Raw genomic sequence first — 16,052 nt, forward strand, 5'->3', positions numbered from 1 at the left:
GACCGGCCCCACATTTAAAGTACCTTTGCTGCAAAGACGAAGAAGGCCAGGAAAGATACGCAAAGATGACGATGCCTAAATGGATCCGATAGTGTACGCTACCAATCTTTCGGCGTCGGGCCAATGCAGATCTTCCACGCGTCATCCTTTTGTTCCCGTTGCGCTGGCCTTTTCCTTCGCCCTTCCTTCGTCGGAAAGTGGCATTAGATTCGTTGACCTACTCTCCCCTCGACCACATCCAACCCCTCTCTCGTCCTTCCCCCTCGTCGAAGGAGAGAGAGAGAGAGAGAGAGAGAGAGAGAGAGAGAAACCCCATCGAAGCAGACACGCAAGGGAGATATGGGGAACAGCCTCTTCCGCTTCTTCTGCGGCAAATCCTCCGAGTCAACGCCCAACGATAAACACCAATCTTTGGGGCCTCATGGCGTCACCGGCGCCACCGTCGGCGTCTCCGCCCTGGCCCGTGATATCTTACACTTCGAAATCACGTCTCAGGTGCTCGATTCTTATCCTTCCCACCCATCCTCAACCTCTTGCAGTCATATGTGTGTTTTGATTCCTCATTACTTCTCTTCTAATTTTGCCGTTGCAAGGTTCCGGAAGCACTGAGCCAATCTGTAGTCTCTTCCAAGAAGGCACAAGCTAATTGGTACGATTTAGCTTGATGTAATCTGATACAGGAAACAAACAAGCTCATTTCTGCGAGCTACTAAGGATGCTTGGAACAGATGATTGTCCAAGAAGAAACAGTGCGTGATCTAACTTGTTTCAGCTACTTTAAAACCAATATAGGTACAGGAAACTGCTAGTTGCATGGAGAGAAGCCAAGCCACCACCAACAACACCAGAAGAAGCATCCAGACTCGTGATCCGAACCTTGAAGAGGCACCAAAAGGCAGATGTTGAGGTAAGCAGAGCACACAGAAACAATGGAATCCGTATATGATCAGGAATGACTAATCAAATGTGCAGGGTCTCTTGGCTTATTATGGTCTTCCACTCCGGAACACTCTGCCGGAGATCCCAGCTGCTCAATCTTCTAAGCCGGAGGGAGCGAAGGACGAGCTACAAACACTTCCCGTGAGATGCTGCACATCACCTTGCTCAACCTGAGATCTAAGCCAGAAGAATGTCCTTGATGCAGTCTAACGCTACTGTTTCCTGGTTTTAGGTGGATGCCAAGGCTGTAGCAGATGGCGACACCATCACTGTGTACGTAGACACAGCTGATCCAAGAGAGTCTGCCAAAGTCCCTCGAGGCGTGCACGAGGCAGCCATCGAGAGGGCAAGAGCTCGCGCTGTGAAGGATTACAAGAAGGCGGATGCGCTTCAAAAGGTCATTACTGATGCAGGTTACAGGTAATCCACTTTGGCGATTCCCTGTCACGAGCTAGTTCGTGAAGCTTTGCCATATCATGGATCATGTCGACTGCAGGGTAATCGCTGGGACAAACAACGAGGAGATTCTTGCTCGGAAGTATCGAATTAGGCTAAGGTATGCTTCAAATTTAGGACTAGTTCGCCCACTTTGCTGTGATTTCGCTGATAAGCGAACAGGGGAATAGATGCACCGGAGAGCTCCATGCCCTTTGGGAAGGAGGCTAAGGAGGAACTGGTGAAACTGGTACAAGGGAAGCGTCTCAAGGTCTACGCTTTCGGAGATGATCGATACGGTCGCTGCGTGGGAGACATTTACTGCAATGGCGTCTATGTTCAAGTGAGACTCGAGGAAGAAAGTTATCAGATTGCTGAACCTACCATTTCGACGCTGTCTCTGACACGTAGTCCTGTTCATTCTACAGGAGCAGATGCTGAAGCGGGGGCTTGCATGGCACTACGTCGGCTACGACAAACGTCCGGAGCTTGCAAGGGTTAGTCTAATGTTCCATCATTTGCCTTCTTTCGATGAAGCTTCCAAGAGTTCGCGTCGAAACTGAGCATTGATCGATGTGTCCTTAGTGGGAGAAAGATGCACGAGCTGCTCGCGTTGGCCTGTGGGCTTCTTCCCACCCTGAGAAGCCATGGGAATGGAGAAAAGCGAGACGTAATGGAGCATGAAGGGCAAAAACAGAAAAGGCTATAAGATACAGAGGACGTTACGTTCTTCAATCTCCTGGAAACGGGGAAGACATTATTTGTGCTCAGTGAATATTAGGTGTTGGGTCTGAGAAATTTCTGTATCATTTATGTTGGATATAATTGTTTGTAATGATTTAGATTATCCCAAATAGTTGTTATCATTGTTGGGAATGATTCTATAATATCTTCAAATTCAACTTACAGAATCCTGTAGCAATAGAAGATCCATCTGTAGATATGTTTTTAGTCGATGCATTATTACTCGGGAAGATTCAAATGAACACACATTAAGAACACTCCAGTATATTTTCTTATCAAGAAATTTCATTCAAAAATGTTTTCTTAAGATAGAGTGAGGGTTGACAACTCTAAACATTCACACCAAAGTAGAAACATCCAACGTAAACACAATGTACCAAAAATATAATTTCAAAAACTGCCACAAGATAAGAGAAATATTACAAGAGCCTTAGAAACCAAAAAGACCAATTGCCAATATAATCATAAAAGAAAAAAAAAAAAAAAAAAAAGAAGATATCTAATCAATGATCTCATGAAGTGATCAACAAGGGGAAACAAGAATTTTCTTGACAAAGTCCTGCAATTCTGCATTCCTTTAGAGCATCAATACTGGTAAGTTGGGCATCCAGCAGAAGCAACCCACTGTCTATTCAGATGTGATTGTAACACTCTGGATCTTCCTTTCTTTCTTATTACCATAATCTTAATTATATTGTCTCCTCCAACGCAAGACCTCTCACAAATATTTTGAGAATATAAATTGAAATACTGATAATTACAGCAAAACACCCTTTCATAATTTCCTCGTCAAGCTAATAAATTGTGTTTCAGTCATATGTACTCCAGAAACATAGTTCTAAGCATCCATAATATGTTTGCCATTACCAAATATTCTAAAATAGCATAACACTATATAACCTCGATAATGTTCAAGACCAAGATCTCCCATTCAAACTAAAACATCGGAACCTAATAGAACTCCAAATGAATCGATATAGATGGTCATCTTGACCATGAAATAAGTGATACTAAGCATAATGTAAATGATGGACATAATTTTAACTTGCTACAGCATGCCTCTCAAAAATTGAAGTCGTACCTGATCAAGACCAACTTAATTTTTCTCTTCATCAGAATAAGAATCACTAGCATTGTAGCCTAAAGAAAAGTATTAAAACAATGATCAACATAAGTTAACCAACAGCAGAGTTGTAACTGCTACGAACAGATATATATTCTGGATGACAGATGAAAGAAAAGAAATATATCTTTTCTGTTCAAATTTTGAATTTTTTATGTTAAAAATGCTAAGGCAGATACCTGGATGCTTGTCGCTGACTTTCCGAACTGTTAACTGATATCTGGAGGCTTTTGTAATCCACACATTTGCCTGAGAAATGCCAACTCGTTAACTATCAAGATTTTGATAACAGGGAAAAAACCTACAAGAAAAGGAAAATTTTGTCTAGAAAGAAGTAGGAGATAAGAATTATGAAATAGCATCGAGCTACATCACCTGTACAAGAAATCCTACAAGCACTTTTCAAAATTCAAGCTAGAAATTGTGCAACATATATAAATTTTCTCTGGTGATTAAGAAGATTTTGGACTTTTCTAATAACAAACTCATGGACCTTCTAAATCGCTGAGAATGCAACCGAGATCATGATACAGCCTGCTATGCCCCGTATTCTGCACATCAAAACTTACCAAGCATTCAAAACTTCACCTTTCTTTTGTTTTTAGCTAATACTGTTCATCAATATGTAATCAAAAGCTTCAATCTTCTACTCGGTACTCTCTTCACAAAACCCACAAATATAATCGACCATATAAGAACTAATCGATAAAAATTGTCCCTAACCATCAAATCTTAAGTGAAAGAGGGAAAAAAAAAAAGCGAACTTTATCCGAAAACCCCAAAGTACTGTGCAAATCGGAAAACTACATTCCAAGAAACCCTAGAATCCAAACGCCGTCAACTAAAAGTGTCCTGACCGATCCAATACCGGGAGAACAACATAAAGCGTTCACCTTTTGCTCGTTCTTCGCCACCCCGTATCCGCTATGGTACATCTGAGCGACAAGGACCTGCATCGACACGTCACCGGCCCTGGCTTCCTTAAGCGCGTCCTGGAATCACCGCCGCGCGCAGTCCGCTACCACCTCCTTCAGTGGGACGCTGGCCTCCGGCAGGTCCGCCAAATCCATCACGGATGACGACGTCGTCTCCTTGTTCCACACCACAGGCCGAAGCGGGGTCTTGGTGACTCTCGTCCTCCGGATCCGGGAGCCGCTTGCCCATAAAAGGTGGCGGCGACGCAAAGAAGGTGTTCGACGTAATTTTGGAAGACAGAAGGGCCTCTTTGCAAAATAGTGGCGAATGGTGGGGACTAGGTGAAGCCGTCGGTGGCGCCGCCGTCCGGCCCTAAGTCGCTCCTCGTGGAGTTTCTACGTCGCTGCCACGCGGCCTTTCGCCCGCCAATGGGCCGAAGCACTGAACCCGATCGCACAGTATCACGCTGTATGTCTAGTCGTGAATCACATAACTACTCGAGGAAGCTTACCATCTGTAGCTAAAGCCTTACTGACTTCAAAAAGAGTGAATGGTAAGATCGCCCTTCGCTTCCCCTCGTCTGAATACGATTATGAGCTTCCTCTTTTCTTAGCCGCCATCTCAGTCGTCTTATCCCCGTCCGCTTCGGCGTTGTCGGGAGCTGTCCCCACAAGTTCCGATCTCAGCCATTCTCCCTGTCCTCGCCAGTGGATGATCGTGGCGAATGACGGGGAGAATGTGATGTTGTCCGTCTCAAGCCCGCAGTCGTCGGTGGCTGTGGCCGCCCGCTCCTGGGCCGTTGTCGGTGGATATCCTCCGCCGCTGCTCGGACACTGCGACCAAAATATGGGCCGAATCACAGAAGTGGGCCGACTCCTACTTTGAACGGGATATTGGGCCTTTGTGGGCTGACCTGGTTGTGAATCAGGTAATGATTGCGAAGCTTACCGTGCGCAACTTTAGGATAATGTGACGACAGATTTATTGTCAATGAGCTGTAGGTTTCAGATTTGAGTGAACGAGGAAGCATGATGACATGTTCTACTTACTGAGGAGAAAAATTACTGATTGTGTATTTGTAGGTCGCTCCTATTTTTCATGAGGATTTTGTGATTATAAACATGTTTACTAATCCCAGATATAGTAAGATGTGGCTCAATTCGTGTGAGAGTGTGTCCTTTGAAATTGGCCAACTAAAATTAAGGATATACACACACCGTTGCTCGTTCCATTGTGATCATGGGAGAGCATATCTATGGACTTCTTTGGAAGTTTACTTACGATGAGACGAGGACATGACTATCTTTTTATAGTGGGCGATAGGTTCTCAAATATGATGGTACTCATGTATTGCAAGAAGATAATTACTAGAGAAGAAGTAGTTTGCTTATTCTTCCAACACGTGTGGACACATTTTGACTTTTTGAGTTTTATCGTGTTCGACCGTGATATGTGTTTCTTGAGCAGTTTTTGGAGTTCACTTTAGACCATGATGAACACCAAACTAAAGAATTGTACAACCTTCCATCCGTAAATTGATTATCAAATCGAAATAGTGAACCACACCATGGCTCATCTCCTCCGAGGATACAACTCTCGCCACTTGAAGATATAGGATGAAAGTTTACCGTATCTTGAGTTTGCTTTCAATCAGGCGATGCATAGTTCTACCGATAAATCACTATTCAATATATGTTTAGATTATTTATCCCAAAGTCCTTTTAATCTATATTTTACAATCGATTCAGAATTAGTTATCTCCGACAAAAGCAATACAACATAATAAGCCTAGAAAATTTTTGGAGAACATCCGCAATATACATAAAGAGGATGAGAAGAATCTTTAGTGTAGAAGGATGATTTTATGAAAGAGACATTGTTTGGCTATACCTTAGGAAAGAATGACTCAAACGAGAAGGCAAGAAGCTAAAAGCCCATTTGATATTAACCATTCAAAGTTTTGAAGCGGTAGAAACGATGCATGCCAAATTTAATTGTCACCCTACCGAGAGATACATTTAATTATAAACGTTAAGAACTTTAAGTCGTTCGAGCCTTCGATGCTAGACGATGAGCCAAACAAGACATTGTCATTTATCGAAGAGTAGTGACCAACCAAGAAAAACCCTTCAAAGAAAATATTATCATCAAGAGTAAGTCCACAACCACTCGGTGAGATATTAAAGTTATCCTCCAAATTAGATACGAAGGATACGTAAATAAAATACTCAATTTTAAAGTTGTTAAAGTTAGTTTCCCCAATTTTAAAGCAAGATTCAATGAAACATGAATTGCCTAATTAAGGGAGTTGTGATCTTGGGCCAATCTCAACACCATTCAAACATTTTAGTCGATCCCTATCCAAACACCTCTTAAAGATTCAAAACCTTATTTGACCAAGCCAAGCTGAAAATAAAATTGCATACATACTTCGATCCAAGTTCTAATATAACTCAGATCAGGACAACCTTCATCCAAATAGTGGTAGCCACCGGGAGCGGGTGGCACTAACTTCTACAAAGACAAAATCCTAGTGGGAATATACCTTGAGGTGCTTCACATCCTATCTAAAGACAAATCAATAATTCTTCATCAAGGAGCATAGTCCATTCTATCTATTCTATTCTCATCTTGTCCTTCCAACCATATATTTTTTTTCTCAAGTTTTTATATTCAAAACGTTACATCAAACTCCATCTAGCTATTATGAGCAGACTCCAACACCTACTGCCTATTGTCTAAATCTTAGGAGCAGGTTCAAACAACGAGAGAGATGATCAAAATGGACAACAATACATAAACTATCGAGAGCATCCAAGTGTTATCCAAAAACAATCTATGCTTTATTGCATCTATTAATTTCTTTACATAATTTTAATTCTTTCTAATTAATATTTTAGTTTTATAAGTAATTAAAATTATTTTTTGATTTTATATTTGATCTTTCTACGGTAAAATTTTGTTGTTGTTGTTGTTATTCCTTGGTGAAAACTTTTAGTGAAGAGACGATGTTAATTGTTTTGTTTCGAAACAAAAATATTCACCGAGGTCGATTCATTATATTCAGATATTCACGATCAAAAGGTACTAAATTCTCTTTTTGGATAGGTCTTGAATGGAGAAGAAAGACTGAAATGTCTATCTATTATCTAATTCACTTGATCCGATCCATTTTGAAAACGCCTAATGTCAAAGTTACTGAATGGGTAAGTTGTCAATCCCTAAAGTCCATGGATTGTCCAACCCATACCCATATGGGTTAGAATCCACTTTGCCATTAAGCCACATCCGATCTCGGTCGAACGTAGGGCCGACGACGACGATGGGGATAGCGGAGCGGTGATCAGGATGAGGGTGATGTTGACGCGTCATCAAGGAGAGGTAGAGGATGAGGGCCTCGTCGCGCTTCCCCGAGTACATGATCACCGTGCTGTTTGTGCGAGCTCTTCAAGTCGCCAATAAAACGTAGTTCTCGGCCTCCCATGTCATTCCCACCTATTGGCATCCAACGTCAAGGCTCTCGCCTGGGAGAATGAACCAAATAATAAGATATTACTGTTCTCATATACTCAAAACTGGTGCAGAAAAGACGACCCTTTTATATCAAAATTTTCTCCTCCATACATGCATCTCTCTCTCGACAAAGCTTTGGTTTTTGTCTTGTGCTCATAAAGCATCGATTTTTTTTTCCCTCTTTCGGAGAGGGTCCCCTCTTTGTTCAGTTGCGCAAAATGCCCTCGTTCATTCGACCAACCAATTTAAGCGATCTAAAATCTCGTGTGTCTGCACGAACGAGTGAGGAACTAAATATACAGGCTGAAAACGAGAAAGAGCAGACAAAGGCAAGACGTGTGTCCGAGGAACACGGTGTTGGTGAACAGATGCGTCATGACTGATGAGTCAGTACAACCTTATCCACGGGACGTTGTCGGGAGTCTTTGGTCGGCTGAGCTAGATGCCAGAGTCGATAGAGCTCTCCAGTCGATGTGTGTGGCGCCGCAATATTGACGTCTCTTCGTTAGGATGCTAATTAGTGTATCGGGAGGAAGAACACCTCTATCGATCGGGATGGCCTCGCCTCGGATGTTGTCGCTTTCCTGCACATAAGGCCCCATCGGGTCGTTACCGACTATGGCCCCTCGACAAGTAAGTCGGTGTGGGGTTCTGCTTTCTGTTTTTTTTCTCTCCTCTAGCCGAATGCCAGCCAAGGGCTTTTATACTACTATACGAGGGTCGATCGTACATGGGTTTGATGTGATGGTTGATCATCGAGAGGTGAGATGGTACCTTTGTGGGGGCGTTATCCCGGGACGTTCGGAATGACGGCATACGGTGTCATCCCGGGCTTACCGGGATGGGACATGGTGAGCGACGTCTTAGTACGATTGCTGGCTCGGCGCATGGGAGTGCTTCTCTTGCTGACTTGACCGTAACATGATGTGGCATCGATTGTGACGTAGTCTGGACCCAAAATATACGGTATCACATGGGATGAGAGAGTCGAAGGCAACACCAATTCCATTAGATTAGCTATCAAAAAATGAGACTGCTTCGACGAGAAGCATTTTTTATTTTTGATATTGGATATATATATATATATATATATTATGGAAACCTCTTAATTCATCCAATATCAAAAATAAAAAATATTAATTTATAACATTAGATAATTTCTATTGTTAACTTGAATGCAAGTATTCAAATTCTAGAATTTGAATAGTAACCATATACGGGCATTGCCAACGTAAGTTCTTTAAAAGCTTTGTTCTTGACCATCATATCACCTTACCATATAAATCTGATTTAAACGAACACTATGATTTGAACGACAAAAACAGAATTCTTTGGGTTGAGTTACAATTCATGGCATTTATGGCAACCAACCTATTAATTATTTTATTTTTTTCAATTTAACAAGAAAGATTTCTTTCTTATCCTATATAATAACAAAACAGTAAAAGAGATAGACATTTCTTTCTTACCTTAAGCTTGCCGTACAATTGGTTCATTATTGTGCTCGGGTTGAGATAATAATCATTAGAACAGGTACTTCTGTTAGATAATAGAAAGGAAGTCCGATTAAGGTAAGATTAATTAGGAGATAACCGGAAGGAACTCTCCTAATAACTTATGTTATATCCTTTGTTCTCACCTATAAATAGACAAGACGTCAAGGACTAAAAATGTATCTCATAAAGGACGTAGATTATGATTTCTCTCTCAACTTTCCTAATCCATCAATCTAAGTAGTATTGTAAAAAGATAGGAAGAGAAAAGAATGAGAGTCTTATATATTGACAATCAGTTTTGGATCTAAAGATAGTGCCCGGATCACATAGAGATCCTAAATCGATCTAATATTATTTTATTTCAATCCTAATGTATATGTGTAACTTCGATATTGTTGTAGTAACATTGAGGTGGTGGATCCTTTGGTGCTGATCTCTGAACCTCTTGCATTCCACTTCCTCCTCTCGTTGTTGTTTGGTTTGCTAGAAGGATTGGTATGTGTTCGAGCAACCGAGGAAGAGTATCCCAATAATATTCATTCCTACTACATACATCATGCATGGTAGTCGATATTTCATACGATGGATCTTATTATTATAACTAGTGATATGGAATTGAATCACCATGAGCCTCGTACGATATAGACGATGAGACTTGATAAGGGTGGCAAGAAAAGGCTTGGCTTGTCGGCTAGATTGTACTGTGATATGCAACGACATGCTTATCGTATAGGTTTAAGTACTCGATGAAACCAGCTCCTGAGATCATATGCCGGACGAGCCTTGCTGCTCATTGTATTGATTTTAGCTCTTAAAAGATTGAATTTGAGTCATTTAAAGATTGAACACACATTTTAAAGGCTTAAAAATGGAAAATTTTGAAATTAATTTTAGGCATTTGTAATTAATTTTCGAGGTTCTCTCAAAATTCAGAAAATTTTGAAATAAGTGAAATGTGAGTTACAATTTTTTTTTAATAAAGTTGCATTGTTTTTGGATCAAAACTTAAAACATGTAACCTCGTTAAAAAAAAAAAAAAAGTATAACTCGAGTCTTCAAGAAAATTCTTTTCATAAAGCTTCTAAACATCATTCTTTGATAATATTCAAGTGGTTTCTGATTCAAAATGATTGTAAATTCACTTTAGATTGGGTAAATTTTTAAAAAGATACAAATTCAATCTTTTAATTGTTAAAAGATTATCGTAACTAAGGTTTTCAAAAAGACTATTTTTCTGAAAACTTTAGAAAAACCTTCTTTGATAATATTTACATAGTTTTTTTTTCCCAAAGTGGCTGTAAATTCACCTTAAATTGGAAAAAAAATAAAAAACATAAATTTAATCAATGACTAAAATCCATAAAAATATTTATTTTAAAATGCAATTGTTAAAAAAGTCATTTATGCATTTATAAGTCATTTCCAATGTTTTTTCTTAAAATTTAAGAATATGTATATATATATATATATATATATATATATATATATATACACAAATATATATATATACATATACATTTTATTTTACTACCACCTCTCATTTTTTTCAAAAATAATTTAAATTTCAAAAACTTCTAAAATGAATTACAAAAGTCAAAATGTTTTTTTTTTATTTTTAATGATTTCAATCTTTACATGGCTCAAATTTAAAGATAACCATCATCCTCATTTCCCCAATCAAAGATTCATCCTAACTAAATTAGTGTTGTAAGGGGACTTATCTGCCGCCATGGATAGACATTTTAATTTAGTCCATATCGAAAATTAAAAGAAATCAACTTATTATAGAATCAAATCTCAAATAGCATTATGTCATGCAACAAAAACAAGTTCTCAAAAAGCCTTTTTCTTGAACATAATATCACTTTAACATATTAAAATTCCCACTAATAGAATAAACATTTTAACATAACCAAGATATCATCAATTTGTGATTCCATACCTCTATGATTTAGAAATAATGATAAACAAGTTCAAAAGCTCACATTTCTGCAACAGTCTTCTAAAACATTTTTAACTTAACTGAACATTAAATCAAACAAACTTTGATACTGAAAAGACAAAGTCAACAAAACTGACTTGATTCAAAAGGCTGTATGCCCCTAATCTACCCATGAAGATTTCATGCACTCTCGGTCACAGGGTACTCGAAGACAACATCCTTTCCACAAAGCTTTCTATAGACCCCCGTGAATGTCTCCAACTTGTACTCTGTGTTGTTGCGTTCCTTTGGGTCCAGGAAAATCTGATTCAAAGAGATTAACAATTTGGTAAACCATTTGGTTTCTGCAGCTTCATAAAATGAGATAACATAAAAAGTGATCATGGCAGATGGTGAAATCAAGTTACAATTCCATAACGGCCGTATCAAGAATGGAACGACAACTACGTTCTATTGAGTACACATGATATGGTTTAGTGCATAGACATCTTAGAATATCACCGTCAGTTGCTTCAAAATACATTATAGATGTGAACTGACGAGAAGACACTAAACCTGTAGTAAAAGGTAAAGAGTCTGATCACAGGAAACTCACCTTCATGAGCTTTGAGCCATCGAGACGATATCTTATGCGCTTCCCAACAATCTCAGCAGGGTACACAACATCCTCCAAGATGGCATCATGAACTGCAGTGAGAGTCCGGCTGCGAGGGCGCACGACAGCAGAACCTTTCTTTGGAGGTCTCAAAATCCTCCTTGTCGCAATAAGAACTACATCCTGTTTAAAAGAATAACAAAAAATGAGGACCATAAAAGAAAGGAAATACAAGTACAAACACGCATCTGCGTATGTGAAGAGATAGGAGAGATCATTACAAATTAGAATATTGTAAGTATGACTGGTGACAGTGTATGGTTACTTGATATAGCAACATAAAGAACAACACTCAACATGAAGAATATTACAGTGTAAACCATACCTATGCCGATTGGGTTTATTATTCTAAAATACCTACACATATGATATGGACAAATGAGACATTAGTTCATCTTCCAGCAAACAGACCTGATATTTTTCTATGATACTGGGTGTTTGCCACCTAGTAAAGTTGCTTTCTAAAAAAAAAATCCCTCGACTCGTATCTTTAAGGAACATCACCAATGACTTTTCCAAGATTGTGGATCTCAATCGACTATGATAATAAGAAAGGCCAATCGCACAGTCCAGGTCCAAGATAAGCTCCAATGAATTGAGTAACATGGATTTAGTAAAAAGTAAATAAGGCACACTGAGAGAAAATATTTTCACCAATCACATTCTGTCAAAAAATTTCTACTTCTGGAGCTTGCCCATTTCCTACTTAATCAAATGTAAATATCTAGGAGCTCATGAGATTACTATTTGATTGTCTTAGAAATATTAAAGAAGGATCAACTCAATCAGTGATATTTACTCAACATCAGTGCATCTTAAATCATTGAAAACAGTTGCAATAAATATTCCAACAGGATCATTCATGCGGAAGAAATATGAATCACCAATCACATTCTGTCAAAAAATTTCTACTTCTGGAGCTTGCCCATTTCCTACTTAATCAAATGTAAATATCTAGGAGCTCATGAGATTACTATTTGATTGTCTTAGAAATATTAAAGAAGGATCAACTCAATCAGTGACATTTACTCAACATCAGTGCATCTTAAATCATTGAAAACAGTTGCAATAAATATCCCAACAGGATCATTCATGCGGAAGAAATATGAATCACCAATCACATTCTGTCAAAAAATTTCTACTTCTGGAGCTTGCCCATTTCCTACTTAATCAAATGTAAATATCTAGGAGCTCATGAGATTACTATTTGATTGTCTTAGAAATATTAAAGAAGGATCAACTCAATCAGTGACATTTACTCAACATCAGTGCATCTTAAATCATTGAAAACAGTTGCAATAAATATTCCAACAGGATCATTCATGCAGAAGAAATATGAATCACCAATCACATTCTGTCAAAAAATTTCTACTTCTGGAGCTTGCCCATTTCCTACTTAATCAAATGTAAATATCTAGGAGCTCATGAGATTACTATTTGATTGTCTTAGAAATATTAAAGAAGGATCAACTCAATCAGTGACATTTACTCAACATCAGTGCATCTTAAATCATTGAAAACAGTTGCAATAAATATTCCAACAGGATCATTCATGCGGAAGAAATATGAATCACCAATCACATTCTGTCAAAAAATTTCTACTTCTGGAGCTTGCCCATTTCCTACTTAATCAAATGTAAATATCTAGGAGCTCATGAGATTACTATTTGATTGTCTTAGAAATATTAAAGAAGGATCAACTCAATCAGTGACATTTACTCAACATCAGTGCATCTTAAATCATTGAAAACAGTTGCAATAAATATTCCAACAGGATCATTCATGCGGAAGAAATATGAATCACCAATCACATTCTGTCAAAAAATTTCTACTTCTGGAGCTTGCCCATTTCCTACTTAATCAAATGTAAATATCTAGGAGCTCATGAGATTACTATTTGATTGTCTTAGAAATATTAAAGAAGGATCAACTCAATCAGTGACATTTACTCAACATCAGTGCATCTTAAATCATTGAAAACAGTTGCAATAAATATTCCAACAGGATCATTCATGCGGAAGAAATATGAATCACCAATCACATTCTGTCAAAAAATTTCTACTTCTGGAGCTTGCCCATTTCCTACTTAATCAAATGTAAATATCTAGGAGCTCATGAGATTACTATTTGATTGTCTTAGAAATATTAAAGAAGGATCAACTCAATCAGTGACATTTACTCAACATCAGTGCATCTTAAATCATTGCAAACAGTTGCAATAAATATTCCAACAGGATCATTCATGCGGAAGAAATATGAATCACCAATCACATTCTGTCAAAAAATTTCTACTTCTGGAGCTTGCCCATTTCCTACTTAATCAAATGTAAATATCTAGGAGCTCATGAGATTGCTATTTGATTGTCTTAGAAATATTAAAGAACGATCAACTCAATCAGTGACATTTACTCAACATCAGTGCATCTTAAAGCATTGCAAACAGTTGCAATAAATATTTCCAACAGGATCATTCATGCGGAAGAAATATGAACACAACAAGCACTTTCTGCATGCACAGCAACACTTTTCAACACACATCATTCTTCCTATAGTGTTAAGATATTACTTAATTCGATGTTTATTAAACTAGTTAGAGACAAAACGATGAAGTGCAGCAAAGCCTAACCTTCCCACTGAACTTCTTCTCCAATTCTCTAACAAGCCTCACATGAATCTTCCTAAAGGCTTTTCGAAGCCTGTATGGAACATGAATAACAACAGCTTTTCGGTTGCCTGCTACATCCATTTGACTGCATTAGAGAAACAAATAATTCAGATACTTAGTCTCCTGGATAAAAATACATACATACATCTCACAACTGAAAATTTGATATACTCTTACATGGCTGAATTGATATAGAGGTCCTTGAGGTCACTCTTCAGCTCCTGATTACCATTCTCCAAGTCAAAGAATGCCTACAAGAAAAAACAGCCCCATCAGCAACTAAAACCAAAATACATCAAGCAACAACAAGACTAAGCATGTTTCACAACCTGAGCAACAGTGTCTTCAAACTCAGTTGGCTCCAAACCCTTTTCCTTTTGGATTTTCTTCCTTGCAGTAAACATTTTGTTTTCTTATTGCTTAGCCTACAAAAAGCAACACCAAAAATTCTAAATGAATCATTATACATATAACAAGAAATAATATTCTTATTTTAGAAGCATTTGAATCACATGCTCTGCTCAGAGATGTTGACTCATCAACCTACAAGTCAAAACAATAAGCGTTTCATCAACTTAACAATGTGCTACTTATACTAAATATTCTAAATTGATTATATAACTCATGAATTAAAACTTCCTATATCGATTATTATATTAACTCATAACAAACTTAAGCTGGCTCATCTTTCAACGCATGAGGTTGTCATGTAATCTTATATGAGGTTTCAAATACCAGTCTGTATGTTCCAAGAGATAAATATTAACTTTTTTGTTGGCTTCTTTTTTTAAATATTAACGTACTGAAGAGAAGGTAGGCAAGCCATTACGGAGCCAATTATCATATAAGAGAACCTACTGACAAGTTGGTAGGAAAGTCTTTGCAGAGCCGATATTCATATAAGAGGTACCAAGATGATGTGATGTGGAGAATCTCTTCCCTTTTCGATAATAAAGATGGGTTCTTTCCAATATGTACAACATCATCAAGAAATAACATGGTAACTCAATGAGCGTTATCAACTGAGTTAAAGGTTAACAAAAGTACAAAGAAAGTAAACTGCACTGAAATGATCCATCAATCTCTATGCACAGTCTACCTTGATGAATACTATGGCAGTCTCATCAAGATCACTAATGCAATAGCTTGTGGCGCACTACTGAATAAAAATAGAAAAAAATCAGATCTTGTCACTAAAACTACACCGTAAAAAGGAAAACAAGAAATCAAACAATGCACCGAAGGAGAACACAACAAACCACAAAGAAGGAAGTGATTATCGATTCGCATCGGAAATAATCTGAACTGAAGAAAGGAGAACCAAGTGAGTTCCCACCGGAACTCCGAACCTAGAAAACAGGTGAAAGGAGGTACCTTCGGGGCCGAGGAGCACGCAAGGACAGCTCGGAGACCGCAGCGGCGCTCTTAGGGTTTCTTCGCACAGGGGAGGACAACCCTCTTTTATTCCTCGGCAGCCAGGAGCCTCGGTATCCGAAATTCCAATTTTGTCCTTAGGATGAGATATCCCACAATTGTGATTTGATCAGTAGAATCTTGACCATCCAATACAGTAAACAATCAGAATCGTCGATTTAAGATCGGAAGGACGTCAAACGCGCGCGCCC

General features: G+C 38.4%; 2 protein-coding genes and 1 long non-coding RNA gene across 4 annotated transcripts; 1 reads left to right on the forward strand and 2 right to left on the reverse strand.

Annotated features, from left to right (window-relative positions):
* The first annotated feature begins 202 nt into the window (after positions 1-202).
* LOC104000961 (probable staphylococcal-like nuclease CAN1) lies at positions 203-2,285 on the forward strand. 2 transcript variants are annotated; one of them, XM_009423131.3, is made up of 9 exons: positions 204-495; positions 594-649; positions 793-907; positions 973-1,080; positions 1,172-1,359; positions 1,436-1,495; positions 1,558-1,717; positions 1,803-1,871; positions 1,960-2,285. In XM_009423131.3, the coding sequence occupies exons 1-9, from the start codon at positions 340-342 to the stop codon at positions 2,056-2,058; spliced, it is 1,011 nt and encodes a 336-aa protein (XP_009421406.2). In that variant the 5' UTR covers positions 204-339; the 3' UTR covers positions 2,059-2,285. The 2 variants fall into 2 exon arrangements, 1 of the variants encoding a protein (XP_009421406.2); XR_010480498.1 differs by lacking the exon at positions 1,960-2,285 and having other exon boundaries at positions 203-495; positions 1,566-1,717.
* Positions 2,286-2,490: 205 nt separating this feature from the next.
* LOC135595589 (uncharacterized) lies at positions 2,491-4,863 on the reverse strand. Its single transcript, XR_010480499.1, has 4 exons — positions 4,668-4,863; positions 4,135-4,597; positions 3,421-3,490; positions 2,491-3,258 (listed from the first exon to the last, which is right to left on the reverse strand). It is a non-coding gene; the product is annotated as an uncharacterized LOC135595589 (long non-coding RNA).
* A 6,220-nt stretch (positions 4,864-11,083) lies between these two features.
* On the reverse strand, positions 11,084-15,910 carry LOC104000959 (small ribosomal subunit protein eS7). Its single transcript, XM_009423129.3, has 6 exons — positions 15,802-15,910; positions 14,757-14,852; positions 14,605-14,678; positions 14,389-14,512; positions 11,703-11,885; positions 11,084-11,410 (listed from the first exon to the last, which is right to left on the reverse strand). The coding sequence occupies exons 2-6, from the start codon at positions 14,829-14,831 to the stop codon at positions 11,288-11,290; spliced, it is 579 nt and encodes a 192-aa protein (XP_009421404.1). The 5' UTR covers positions 14,832-14,852; positions 15,802-15,910; the 3' UTR covers positions 11,084-11,287.
* Positions 15,911-16,052: the final 142 nt, after the last annotated feature.

This window comes from Musa acuminata, chromosome BXJ1-10 (genome assembly GCF_036884655.1).
Source record: "Musa acuminata AAA Group cultivar baxijiao chromosome BXJ1-10, Cavendish_Baxijiao_AAA, whole genome shotgun sequence".
In the NCBI taxonomy this organism is placed as follows: Eukaryota; Viridiplantae; Streptophyta; class Magnoliopsida; order Zingiberales; family Musaceae; genus Musa; species Musa acuminata.